Source organism: Podarcis bocagei, assembly GCF_964188305.1.
Source record: "Podarcis bocagei genome assembly, chromosome: 8".
Taxonomy (NCBI): domain Eukaryota; kingdom Metazoa; phylum Chordata; class Lepidosauria; order Squamata; family Lacertidae; genus Podarcis; species Podarcis bocagei.
Genome location: NC_138133.1, coordinates 50,650,832 through 50,665,657, shown reverse-complemented (window position 1 = coordinate 50,665,657; position 14,826 = coordinate 50,650,832). Strand labels below are relative to the sequence as shown.

General features: G+C 39.5%; 1 protein-coding gene across 4 annotated transcripts in view; it reads left to right on the top strand.

Annotated features, from left to right (window-relative positions):
* The window catches only part of NOL4 (nucleolar protein 4), a 110,895-nt gene extending 96,069 nt beyond the window's left edge, over positions 1–14,826 (top strand). For all 4 annotated transcript variants that reach the window (XM_081206815.1, XM_081206814.1, XM_081206817.1 and 1 more), the window contains 3 exons: positions 3,727–3,840; positions 8,831–9,011; positions 12,875–14,826. In XM_081206815.1, coding sequence (XP_081062941.1) covers positions 3,727–3,840; positions 8,831–9,011; positions 12,875–13,068 — 489 coding nt within the window. In that variant the 3' untranslated portion in view covers positions 13,069–14,826. The remainder of the gene's footprint in view (positions 1–3,726; positions 3,841–8,830; positions 9,012–12,874) is intronic.

Sequence of the window (14,826 nt, the reverse complement as noted above, 5' to 3'; positions counted from 1 at the left end):
TGCAGCACATCAACCAATGAGTGCCCTATATCTAATTATTTTGTTGCAATCTAAGGTCAGTTGTATCTATGTATTTTCCCTTATGCCTTTGGAAATAAGAAAATGTTTTATAGACGTTTCCCTGGCTGCCACTTAAGAGACTTTTATATAAAAAATTCTTACATCCCAATCTCAAGTATTTTTACTAGGAAGTAATTACCACTGCCAAATGAACAGATTCAGAAGCTCAGACTGATCCTATAACACCAGGCAATATTGATTCTTTTTAGGGGGAGCAGGAAATTCCCTGAAACAAATACCCATTTTACAGCATTTTTATAATTTTGTATCTGTGCCATTCTACTTAGATTATTGAGTGACCTTCTGCCAAATTGGCTATAACTGTTTGTTTTATATGTGTTACTTTCGGTATAGTATTTAATGATCCTGTAATGCAAATAGATGTCTTTGGATGAATCAAAGTATCAGCTTTCTTATAGTATTATTTGGGTTTTTTTAAAAATTTTAATACTGTTTAGTGGACTCAGCATGAAACAACATCATTTGAAGGGTGCAACACATGATTTACTGTGCTTCCACTATAATGTAATATCAGAAAATAAAACACAGTAAAATCGTGATCAGCCACCAGAGTCATATGTTCTTTGAGACTGGATTCCAGCGTCAGTCTACAATGCTCAAGGCTGGTATTTGTGATGGGCATTGACAGTAAGAAGCTGGAGGGTGCCATGAGGATGCTCAAATCTACTAGAGGCTACACTCCCATACATACAAACCTGGGAGCATGTTGAACATATAAGACTGAACTGTTACTGACCATCTTCATTTTAAATGAAAGTAATGAACTAGAGAGTACAACTGTATGTTTCCCTATATGCACAACATTTCAACAGATGCTGTAAAACGGATAGATTTTTATGGGGGAATACATGGACTTTCCCTCTGAAACATCTGCTCTAATTTTAAAAAATTAAAATATTTCAAAGTTATATAATAAAATTGAAATACAAAAAAATTGAAAACTCATCTGTCCTGTTTAAATTTAAAGCAGAAATAAAAGGGTAGCTACCAATACTACTACTACATCAGATTTCTTACCTGCACTTCACCATGAGTCTTCACCATATTGCAATATAGTGCAATATTTGTATTTAAAATATAGAATTATTTAGCACACAATCCAGCCCAAGGTGGAATAAGCTTCAATTTAAATGAGTATGTTAATTACATGCCTCAAAGGGCCTTAAGAGTATTTAATTTGGACTGATTCTTATCTCACATATGGTATTTGTGAAACCAATTTCCTCTATTTACAGTATTTACTGTCCCAAACTTTGATAAGCAGTCGTGATTGTACACTTCCAACATCTCCAGCTTATTACAAATTGAGTCTTCTACTACTACTACTACTACTACTACTACTACTACTATTATTTATTATTTTATTTAAACAAGATCTTATTTCTACATCATGTTCAATAGTTAAGTGTAATTTTGATTATTGATTTACCATCATTTATGTCCAACAGATAATTTAAACACTACTTAAGTGAATTGAATGGTTCAGACACATTTCAGTGCCCTTTGGATCAGTTATTTACATTTTAATGTGAAAACTGACTCTTTTGTGAAATGCAAGTAGCAGATATAAGACAGTGTCATTTGTGAGGCAATGGGTCTACATTGAGTATTTCACTGGATGGCTTAGGGGTGACTGAAGATCAATAGTACAAAATATAAGTGTTGTCAAACCAAATATAATTGCACGAATAAACAAACAAAAAAGAGTATTTATCTAAGACTATTTATTCTGAGTTTGTATTTCTTTACTTAATTTATGTCCTGTATGTTCAGCATAGGTTTATGTTTGCAGGGTTGCTAATTGAGCAAAAATCAAACAGTACACTTTAAATAAATAAATAAAACAACAGAGAATGTGTAGATTGTATAGATCATTTTTAGAAGTAAAAGCATGCTAGGTAGATTATCAGTCAAGTATATCAGTCAAGTCAATAGTGGAATGATAATAAAGATGACTAGTACTAATGCACACCCTTATTTTTTTTTCTTTGGGGGGGTGTTAATTCTTTTGAAGATGGGGAAATTCACAGTCAAGTAGGTGAATAAACATTACATACTGCTTAAACACTAAGGCTGTCATCATTACAACTCTCCAGGTAAAATACATACAAAGAATATGTGAGAATGCTTTGATATGCATTCAAGTAAAAAGGACAGCATGCTCTTCAATTCCAATATGATTATGAAATAAGACTCAAATCAGGCATGTTCCTGTAATGGGCCAAATTCAGCATTGTGCTCTTCCAGTTGTTCCGTCTGTTGCAAGCATTCCAGCTTCCCAGATGAAAATATACCATCTCTTCTTCCCTGGCACACCACTCTGTGGGTTCTCATGACACACACACATCCCAAGGCAATTTCAGGGGACATATGAGGGAAGAAGAAGGGGAAAAGAAAGCCCTGTTTCACAACTGGAAGTCCTGACGCAGGGCTTCTGCCGCTGGTTAGGTGAATCCTGCCCAGTGCTTCCATAGCACTTACAAGTGTTCACTTCACATTCATCATCTAGCTGTAATGCTTACAACAAGACTGAAAGGTAAGTCAGTAGTTGTGCCACCCATAATTCAGAGGGTGGGTGGCTGAGGCTAAGAGAGAACAGTGGCGTAGCGTGGGGGGTGCCAGGGGGCAGGCCGCACCGGGCGCAACATCTGGGGGGGGGCGCGCTCGCTGCCTCCGGAGTCGCCGAAGAGCCTCGGGCGCAGGCTGTAGCAGAGCCCCATGTCTCGCGGCGCCCGGGCTGAAGGCGCCCGGCAGGCAGCAGCTCTCAGCGCTCGCCGTGGAGGACGCGCCAGGCAGCCCCTCCTCACAGCCCCGCCTCCGTCGCTGCTGCTGCAGCTGCTGGCCGTTGCATTTTCCTCGCCTCTCTGCCCCCCCCTCCTCCGGGCAAGCGGCGTCGTTTGGGCAGCAGCACCAGCGGCAACTCGCAGGTTAGGGGTTAGGGGGGGCGCAAATTACGTGCCTTGCCCCGGGTTAGGGGGCGCAAATTACTTGCGTTGCCCCGGGTGCTGACAACTCACGCTACGCCGCTGAGAGAGAATAACTTACCAAAGGCCACCTGGTGAGTTCATGGCAGAGGTGAAATTTTAACCAGGAGCTCCCAAATTCATAGCTCAGTCTCATATCCACTATATTACACCAGATCTTGTCTGTCATGGGAATATACTAGTGTTTCTTCAAAATGCATCCTTAAGAGCAGGGATGGCTAAACCTCTTTTGGCCCCAAGGCCATATGCAGCTACCTCAGCACTGTGTCTGCTTGAATTCCCTGCTTTCCTGGCTGCTGCCAAAATCAGTGAGGTGTTGGGAAAATAGGAAACTTTGTTGAGTAGGGCTGGAAGGCCACCCAAACGGGGTTAACTACCCCGGCTTACGAATACCCACGTACAATATTGGTGGAAGGATGTAGTTGAGGATCAGTGGCTGAACTGCAGCTTTAGTTTCTAACTAGTTTTCATTTTTCATCTTGATAACCTCCATTTCCACTTTCTGTTGAAACAAAATACATTTCAATGAACCAACTCTCCAGTCTATGTGCTGCTTGTAAGCACTGTTGTTGACCTGGCGATGATCCTTGTAATTCTTATTATTCTCTTTCTCCCTTTCTTTCTTTCTTTCTCTTTCTCTCTCTCTCTCTCTCTTTCATAGTCACGGCCTATTCCCTCACACCTTACTTCTGCAGTAGCAGAGAGTATCCTGGCTTCAGCCTGTGAAAGCGAAAGCAGAAATGCTGCGAAAAGAATGCGCTTGGATCGACAGCAGGTATGGGCGTGGGGGGTGAAAGTCTCATGATCCATATGGACTGATCAAGCAATAATCACAGACTTTGTAAAATGTGTTCTGTGGAGAGATAAGAGGTTCTCCATAGCGGCTGCAGAGAGAGCAGAAAGTGGTAGCAAGGCAGATGGGCTTCAAAATGTTTGTTTTCTGGCATGCTCAGCTGTCAGTTTAATCGTGAATGCCAACGTGTAGCATGGCTGAAGAACATGCTGTGAGCTCTTCTTTATATCAGATCTGCCTCCAGCCTTCATACTGATCATACTTTATATAAAAAGGTAGAATAAATTTTTTTTAAAAATATAGGAACTGTTAATTAAGATAAATTTGTGTTCATTTTATAATGTTCATCTTTTGATGTTTATAAATACCAGTTTTTAGCTGTTTTCATCAAGAATTTTAATGTTTTGTTTTATATTTTTGTAAACCTCTTAGAGGTTTTCTTACAAACAGGTATATATTTTTTGTTAATCACAAACTTACATAGTGGACAACTATAATATAGCAATAATAATGTACAGCATTATTAAGAATAAAACTCTCAAATGTGCATTTGTATTTTTGCAATTGTAGCAATCCAGTAATTCTAAAGAGTTATTTCTGTTTAGAACAGTTCAAGGATATTTTCAGCAATACTCTATCTTAAATCCCTTTCCCCTCAAAATTACATAATTCATAATGAGTTAGACCCAGTCTTGTGATTGATGGAGTTCTGTTCGTGTCCAAAAGCATGGGGGACTATTTTTCCCCAGTTCCCTCTGTTCTGAAGGAATATGGCCTTCTTCAGTAACATGAGAAGTAATGTACAGTCATACCTCGGGTTGAAGTAGCTTCGGGTTGAATGTTTTCAGGTTACGCTCCATGGTGACCCGGAAGTAACAGAAAGCGTTAGTTCCGGGTTTCGCTACTCGCACATGCGTAGATGCTCAAAATGACATCATGCGCATGCACAGAAGCGGCGAATCGTGACACGCGCAGATGCGCAGACGCGGGTTGCGTTCGCTTCAGGATGCAAACAGGGCTCCAGAACGGAATCTTTATTCTAATGGGGGGGGTTGGCTTGAGGGTGCTGTCACACAATCAGGGTGCCATTACAACACAGTATAACGCCTGTTTGAAGATGCCTTAGTAAATCTTGGTATGCTTGATATAGCAGCAGCCAGTGAGGAGGGGTGTCACTCTAGGCCTGGCCTCCCAGCATAAGCATTGCTATCATGTACTGGGATGGTGCAGACACACCTTTGCAGGGGACCTGGTATGCTGCCATGAGGCCAGGACTATGGCACACCCCTACCTACTTCTAGTTTGATAGAAAATGAGAAGAGAAAACCACTAGACCTCCAGACTTATGAGTACAAGTGGGCTGATTGCCTGAGATAAAGTTTGCCCTGCAACCAGAACAAGTATGATTTTGCCTGGAAAACTCAATTTATGTTGGCTCCTCGAAAAAAAGAGGGGGTGGGGTGGGGTGGGGCAGATTTTACATGGGTCAAAATATACTGAGTTATTCAGTTTAGCTGCCTCATGATACTGTGGGGTTAATGCATTTTTATTCTGGGAGCAGATAATGATCTCAGAACACTTAGTGTTAATGGGGTTTAATGAACCAAAACAAGAGCCAAACAGCATCTAGTCCCTGTTTAGAGATAAAAATTTCCATCTCTACTGATCACATCAACTCTATAACCTTATTGAAATTGAAAGGAATTCTTGGGCACTATGATATGCCAAAACACTATTCCGTAATTTGAGCTTTCAAGTTTATTGCTCATAAAATTTAAACTAGGTCAAGCCCAGAAGAATTAAAACTAATGAAAAACACAAGATTGTGTCAAGATATTTTTACTAGTTTATGTGCAAAAAAATGACCCCGTCCAATGAGACTGAAACACTAAACAGAATACCCCCAATCCTGTCCCAGTTATACACAGCTAGTAACATGCAATACTTGATGGAACTGGAAGAGGATATGCATTCCCACCTACATGAAAAATGCATCCTTCCAGTTCAATTCTTGCACCTGATGTGCTTTCTTTAGAATTCCTAAATACAGTGTCTCTTTTTTGACTTTCCAAAACAATACACCGCACTTCCTCTAATGATATTGAGTGGGGAGTCTATTCTGGAATCTAAAATGGAATCTAAAAGATTTCATTCAGCTGTTAATAGAACAGATTCAAAATTAAACTATGTAATAAATTACTTTAGATCTTTTAGAGCAGGTTAGACTGTTATTGATGCAATTAGCTTAGGATGGTGTATGCACTCACTGTGGCCAGAGAATTGATGGAAGACCGCTTAAATGTTACCACATATCCTTCCTGCCACATATTCAAGGATATAAAAAAATAGGGTAAGTGATCTTTGATAAGGTTAGGTTTAGGCAGGAAGTTGGACTTGATGGTGCATTTTGTCTATTCCACATTTCTATGACTCCCTGTGGTTTAGTGGTAGTTTTTTAAGTGCAGGAGCTCCTAATGACAGCCCCATAGCCATATGTGCAAGGAGAGTTCATAGCCATGCTCCCAATGAAAGTCCAAAAATACAGGCAGGTGTGTTGATCCACAAATGCACATTCACACGAACACATGCAAGTGCATAATTCCTGCTTGGCAGGGGGTTGGACTCGATGGCCCTTGTGGTCTATTCCAACTCTATGATTCTATGATTCTAATTTATTATGATCAGCTGACAGTCAGAATGGTGAACTTACAAAGGATGGTGTCGTTGTAAGCATATTGGAATTTTGCTATGGAGATAATAGATTCGCATCCCTGTGTATTAAAAATATCAAACTGTAAATTCAAAAAAAGCCTCAGGTCACATCTGGAAATCAGTGTAGCTGTTATGCCATTAGGAGCTGTTCTCTTGTGTGGTGTTATGCTGTTTTCATGAGGGAGGAAATAGTTCCTTTTAACAAAGTAAAAATATGCATATATGTATGAAGAGAAATTTGAATGATGGCAATGATAGTTGGTATGTGTTGCCTGCATAGTCTTAGTTCAGGAAGCAGAAACAGATGGCACCAGCCTTCCCCTTACAGGGAACCCAAATCTCAATAAAAATAATACTTATGTAAGTTGCATTGTTTGCTGATTACTGTAAAAATATGAAAAAGGGAGCATATTATTACTACTGTATAATTTAGCACATGCAGTGATCTCAGAGTTGCCAAAAACAATACTTCAGCAACCAAATATCTGGGTAAACAGGAATGCTTTCTAAATCCTCCTGAAAGCTAATAATGATAGAGACAGGTGCACCTCACTAGGGAGGGCATTATACAACTAGGGAGACACCACTGAAAAGGCCCTGTCACAGGACAGTGCCAACCAGGCAGCCCCCAGTAGTGGCACCACCAACAAGGGTACCTGCCAATGGAATGCAACTGTAATGCAACAATATCAGACTATAACCCACCATAGAAAACAATACTGATGGCATTATTGTTTACCAAAACTTGTCAGAAGCCTTTACTCCACTTTCAAAAAACCACCAGAGGTTGGTTACCCACCTCCTTAGGGAAGAGAAAAATATAGGGTGGTTGCTGAAAGAGACCAATTTTGAGCTACTACTGTCCAAAACTGCCTCCAAGCTGTCACAGACAGTAAGGCCTGCTAACAAGACCAACTGGTGAGTGGGTTTATACAGGAAGATACACTCCTTAAGAAGTCTTAAAGTGCAAAGCTTTCAAGACATGGTGGATTTTATACACTCCAGCTTTATGTTTATAACATACGGAACCATGAGGTCCATCTCTACGGGCGTTAGAAAGAGCCTTTCCACATTCAATGAACACGTGGAAGAGGGAGTAGGAGAATGCAGAGAATTGCCCTTAGTGAGATGGGAATTCTTGCCCTTCGTCAGGCACAGAAAACATACAGCTGAATGTGGGGGGCAAGGAGGTGTGATCCAGCCCACATAGTCTCTTCACAAATTCAATGAACCCTGATAGCAAATTGGTGTGTCACAGGGCATGAGGGCCAGATCATTTCATGTTCCTTACAGACCCATGATTCTATGATGACTTTCCTACCGTTATTTTCTGCCACTTCCTAGCACCCATGGGGATGAACTTTCTAGCTGCCAAAGTAATTTTTGCTTTTTGAAAGAATCTCAATTGATTCTTCCAGCAAAAAAATAATATAATATATATATTTTCTTTGCCTGCCACTTATATCTGCATTTAGAGCTGAGTTTCCCATGACACAAAACACAGGAGTGGGGAACTGGATTGGTGGGCTGAATTCTGACCTCCCCAGAATTATTCCTACATGCCAATTTAATGGGGCGGGGGGCAGGGGTGACTCTACCCCATGTCAGCCACCTGACATCACCAGGTGAAGCATTTTCCTTTGCCTATGTGGTTTTAAAATCAGTTTGCACGGACAAATGCACAGTGCTTTGCAGGCACCAACAATCAGCTGATTGGTGATGCCTTCAAACCTTCCTTTGCCTGTTCAGTTTGAAATCAAACCACATGGGCAAAGGTACAGGACTTTGCAAGTGTCACTGGTCAATGTCTGCAAAGCCCACTTTCAACATAGAGCCATATCATATGACTTATCAGGTTCAGGGCAGGCAGGTGGGGTTTATGGAAACAGCCTTGCAGGCCAAATTAGGAATCCTGCTGGGTTCCATTAGGCCCACAAGCCAGAGATTCTCTAATGTTGCTTTTTAGAGCAAAGATTGTGGGCATTGATAGGCTGAATAGAGCTGACTATACTGTAGCTACAGCCGTAAATGACAATTTCTGCTACAAGACATCTATAACCTGCCAGAGTTCTCATGTTTTCTTTCCGACAGATAAAAGTGTCAATTAAAAAACTTGTATGTGCTTGTTTCACATTTCCTTTAACCTGTTTTCAAAGTAGTGCAAGGAAAGTCTATTGAATAACAATACAATGTCTTCTTCATTCAAGGAGAAAAATGCAGCAGTGATTTGACACTGTCCGCTGAACCATTGTTCTTGCAGGATGAGACTGCTCCAGCTGACAAACCATATAAACAGGAACCAACCCAGGTCACTTACTCAACATCAGCTGTTTCCAGCACACAGGAGGTGTTGTACATAAATGGAAATGGGACCTACAGTTACCATAGTTACAGAGGGTTAGGAGGAGGTTTGCTAAATCTCAGCGATGCTTCTACCAGCGGTGAGTTTTATTTATTTTTTACCAGATTTCTGCATTTATATTTGCATGCATGAATCTCCCCCCCCCCCCCGCGCCCAATCCTGGCAGTGTTTAAGATGAAAAACATTGCATGTTTTTGTTACAGACTATAAATTATCCAATATATTCCATATCTGTGGACTTAAGTACTCCTGTGCTAATACAGTCTTAATGGGCACAAATTACTTCAGATGATTTTAACCAGCCATTGCTTGTCTGAGAGAAAAAACCTATCTCTATATAATACAGGATGGAGAGTACTGCTCACTCACATCAAATTGAAAAGGCTAAGCATTGCTCCCAGAAGATGTTTCGATTCTTTTGGAACACATGGGACAGGGAGTTCCACTTATGGAGAACAGTCACCTTAAAGGGCTTGTTTGTATGCTTTCATTAATACTTCACACACAGAGAGCAACATGAAGACGTAGGCCTGATTGGCGCAGGATCAAATCTAAGTGATTATAATCCCCTTGTGGTGGTTGTTATTTGCATTATAGCCCACCTTTTTCTCCAAGGAGCTCAAATGTAGCATACCTGGTTCTTCCTCTCCTCATTTAATCCCCACAACAACCCTATGAAATAGGTTAGGCCAAGAGTTACTTGCCTGAGGTCAGACAGTGAGCTTCGTAGCTGAATGGGAATTTGAACCCTGGTCTCCCAGGCCTAATAGTTGAAGCAGCAACTTATTGGAATGGCTGCTGTATTTCATCCTGATCCTCATACAGGTTTATTCAGAAGTGAGCAGTTAGAATAATGGAACTTCCTTCCCATCAATTATGCTTAGCACTGCAGTCCCAATGGAGAAAGACAAATGTATTAGACCATTGTTTCAACTGGTAAAAACAACTATAACACTAAGGCAACACTTATTAATAAAATTTCATCTCTAAGGATTACAAATGAGTGGCAGTGTAATTTGATAATGGATACTGTAACTGTTAGTATTCTTAAACTATAGGTACCATAATTACGCTGATTTCAAAATAAAATAAAATAAAAGCACAGAGTTTAAACATCATTTTTTCAGCTTTACTGACTATAATTAATCCATTAATTGAGAAACTGATTAAAAAGAAAACACAAAGTATACATACTACGCAAATTTTAATGAAAAGCAGCTCAGGACACTGTGGTTTTAAGTGGAGGCGTGGTAGGAGCTGCTTAACCCAGCCCCTGCTGAGAAGAGGAAGAAATCTGCCAGTTTTATTACGGTTCTTCCTAGCCTGGCCAGGCCTGCAAAGATATTAACAGCAATGCAGTGAGTGGAATCTTCCTGTATTCTTCTCCATAGACACAGTGAAAGGTGGTGGTTGTGATTCCCAAAGCATCCTGAAAGCATCTGACAGGAGGTGAACCCAAACACCTGCTTGTCTAACATTTTCAGCTGAAAGTAGAACACATAAGCAACATGCACCTTTTTCAATAACAAGGTGGCGCCTTCATCTCCCAAACTGTATCACAGCCAAAAAAATTTTAAACAAATATCTACTTAGGCTTCTGCAAGGGGCTTCTGGATACAAAACCTTTTAATATTCTTCCCTTTCCAAGCTGAGCCCCTGCTCATAGACTGTTTCAGAAAGACTTCTCCGTTTCAGAAACAGTATTCCGTGCAACAAATAGGGGTCTGCTTTCCCCCCTTGTTTTAAAGAAAGCTGTAAATGGACCCTAGTTTATGAATCTAGTTTCATGGTTCTTTGGATCCTGGCCACAGTTAATTCCCAGAACCAAAAAGTTATTTTACATCTTATCACAGTGTCTAGACAGCCTTGCACTTTTTAGAATTATCTATTGCTGTTATAAATTATTGTCTATAATATTAATGATCAACTTAAAGGTAATGGTTGGATTTACCAGGGCCTATTGTCTCCAACAGACTATTAAGTATCCAACTGGGTGTCCCATTCTAGGAGCTGAGGTGGGTTATTGCAGAAATAACTCACATATGGCTTTGCTACTCATGAGCCATCAGTGCTTTGATCAGTGAAATAAGCTGCCGTATCATATATCTGACCTGCATTTTAGAATTCTAAGTAATTGATGCTGCCAATGAGTAATTTATGAGGCAATAACTACCTCATGTTAAATCTTGCAAGTCATTTGTCCAGCAGTGTATTTAATGTCAGATTTACTCAGCAGCTAATATGATAAATGAACGTCTAGCTCTTGGAGGAGATTCGCAGTGCTTGTAGCATTTTGAATGATTTAGTTAAAACAAGAACTACTTAGCTTCCAAAAATATGTGATGTCTATGCAACTTAAATGAATCCATAAACCATAGTCAGTTACAAGTTACAAAATAAATGACTGACTGAGTCACCTCACTGATGGCTAGAGAAATGATATCCAGTGAGCATTGGAAATTATGTGACAGGGAAGATTTTTTAACATCAGGTTTAATTTGATGCTCTAGAAGAAACTGTACTTCTGTACGCATGAGAGAGCAAGCAATGCTGACTCACAAAAATGTGCAACAAACACTGGCAGCTGGTGACTTTTGGAGCTGATAGAGCTACAGAGTTTTTACCCCATGCCGCCAGCTACAACAAAGTTTTATGCCTGCACACATGTACCAAATAGCAAGGGGAAATAAATTCAAGTGCCATTGAGAGCATGCGTCATCATTATTGACTTAAATGATCTCAAGGCCAGCAACCACATACACACACACAAACACCAAGAAAGTAAGGCAGAGACAAATTGTATCCAATGCTGTCTGTGCGTGCACCCTCAAAATTTGCACCGAAGGGTAGGAAGACTCCCTCGATTTTGCAGGTGGCCCATATTTCTACTTTTGTGTCAAAACTTGCATTTGAGAGGGGAGTATTTTTTAAATAAAAAACAATAAATGCAAACCATGCAAAAAATAAAAACTGCTTTACATTCTCAAATCACAGGCAGCTATACTGGAAGCCACGTGGGGCTATTTTGTAAGACTCCAGGAAACTATGCATTCCCTGAGGTGGCCCAGAAATTTACTGCTTGATGAAACTGGGGGCCCTGTACCAATCCTCTGGATGCTATCTATTTGACATTGCCTTTGTTATTATGATGATTCACATCATATCCCACTGTGCCTATGGAAAGCTCTAAATAGTTTACATAGGGTTTCCAGGCATTCTTCTGTATAGGCACTGGTCAGGCTGAGACCCCATTGCCTTTATAAATGCGGCATCATACGCCCTCTGGCTCAGAATACAGTGGGTGAGTGTGGGCTAAGGGTGGATCGGAGCAAGTGTCTGTCTATACACTGCCATTTACTTTGGTGCTATGTAAACAGTAAGAGCAGTAGCAATGATGAGGAGTGCATTACTTAAGTTTGTTCTTGGGTATGATGATACCCCCTCCAGACAAGAAACCCCCCCCCCTTGCATAAATGCACGTTTGCTTTGTTGCCATCTATTTATGGTTTAAACATTGAGACTTCTGGAACTAGAAGACCGTTTTGTACACAACCACATTAGCATCATCACTTTGATAACAGAATTGTAATGGTAAGGTTGGTAAAAGCTAAATAAAGTAATATATGAACTAATGAAACAAGTCACCAATTGCCATTTACAGAGGAGTAGCCATGCTAGTCCACTGCAACAAAATGAGCAAAGTCTTGATGGACCTTTAAGACTAACAAATTTATTATGGAATAAGTTAACACAATAAATGCGCCAATCAAGCAATCACTAATTTTAACCTTCAGTCCTTTGTCAAATTGTCTCTTAGTACCATAAGCTATGTTTGTCCCTTTTTGCTTGTACATTTGGTCTCTTACTGAGATGTGTCTAGCAAGTAGCAAGTCACGATTAGGGTTGCCTGATGTTTCACCAGCTTCCATTTGTCAATTGCAGGTCCAACTGATCTCAGTATGAAAAGACAGTTAGCAACCACTTCTGGATCTTCCAGCAGTAGCAGCTCCAGACCTCAGCTGAGTCCAACTGAAATTAATGCAGTACGGCAACTGGTTGCGGGATACCGAGAATCAGCTGCATTTTTATTGCGTTCTGCAGATGAACTGGAAAACCTTATTTTGCAGCAGAACTGAGACATCAGCATCCTGCTGACCTAGTTTTATCACAGAATTTCCACTAATGACATTTTGATCTCCCAGAGCAGATCTTTCAATTACTGCACAGTCTTGTTGACGAGTTGATTACCATAATGCCACATTGTTCTTGATGTTCTTGGTGTGTTAGGGTTCTTCAAGTGAACTTGGACCTCTGATATCTCTGAGGTATTTTTAATATATCCAGCCTATTGCTTTATGTTTGTTTGTTTTTGTGTATCAGCATCAACAGCAAAAAGTGGCTAGAAATGCTAAACTCGTTCTAACACGGATGGAAGTAGAAGATGCTGGGGGTTCAAAATTGGTCCAAAATCCAAGTGCAATATTAGTGGAATGTGCTATTGACTCAGTGGACTCAAAGCTGCATTATATGGCAAAATGTTGCCAAATGCCCTGTTGTTAACAGGATGCAATTGCAATGAAAAGGATCTTGTATTTTAAAGAAAATGTAATTTTTATAGAAAAAAAACAAGACAAAAATGTTGGTTCTCATTCTAAATTGATCATTTTTACTTTGGTAAATTTTTCACTGATTTTTCAAATAATGTTTTGAGGAGTTATTGTTAAGTCCTCTTCTCTGAAATCTCTGTCCCCCTCTCCAATCCACATCTGTTCCACAGCGAGTACCTTTTTGTGCTGGGCAGCCCATTCCCTGGTGGATCCCAATATACGTAAATATCTCTGGAGTGACTTCCAAAGGAAGTAGACATTTCCTGAACTTAAACCATTTTTGCCTCCATTTCATAATGAGTTGCAGCTTTATTAGCAATTAATAAAGATGTGATGGTTGTTTTTAAAAAGACATATCATTTTTAAAAAATTTCTTTTTTAAAAGTGGTTTCCTACAAGCTAGCTCACTTAACTCCAGGATTGCTGCTGCTGCTGTCTTGTACAAGTCCTTCTAGTAGTGAATGGATGTAGATGATTGAATGTGAAGAGGTTGCAAGTGACAATCGGAAAATTTGCACTCTTGTGTGTATTTATTTCTTTATTTCTTTTTAAATGAATACATAACTGAAAAGGGCCATTGACACTTCTGATGTGATTTTATAATGTTAACACTGAACTAAAAACTGTACAAAAATTGTAAAGGATGCAGCTGCCACTTAAGCAAAGTCCCCTTCTCCTGATTTCCCCAACCCCTAATTTCTTATTTTATGATGTCAAATACACATCAATTGTGTTTTTGTTGTGCGCTAAGGAAAGCTTATTTTTTATGTATTTAGAGAGAAGTATTTTAGTTCTTGCTTACTGTAATATCTGTTCTGATGTTTAGTTTTTGTTAAATAACAAGTTCCTTGTGCATTCCTGAATTTGCCTTATTTTGTGTACAATTTTTATGTAATTTGGTTTTTGACAATGAGTTTAAGGCATCAGTGATATTTTCTATCTACTTGTTACATATAGTTTTTCAAGTAATGACTGTGATTGTGACAAAGTAATGTGCACTTTTTCTTGTAACTGTGGACATTGCTATGCTTTTTTCCCTTTAGTGTTTCTAGAATTACTGTTGCTTACAGTTATGTTTTAAAAAAACAACTTTTGTGATACTGTTGGTGAATATCAATGTGAAAAAGCCTATTGAAATGAGTGTTTTGGAGATATCAAAATACACAAATTTTTCTTTTAAGTTGTGGACTTTGAGTTCACAAATTTAAATGAAATTTTTTAAAAAAGAGGGCTGGGAAAAATTCCTCTGTTTTTGTTTGGGTAAATAAACAAACATCTGTGTTTCAA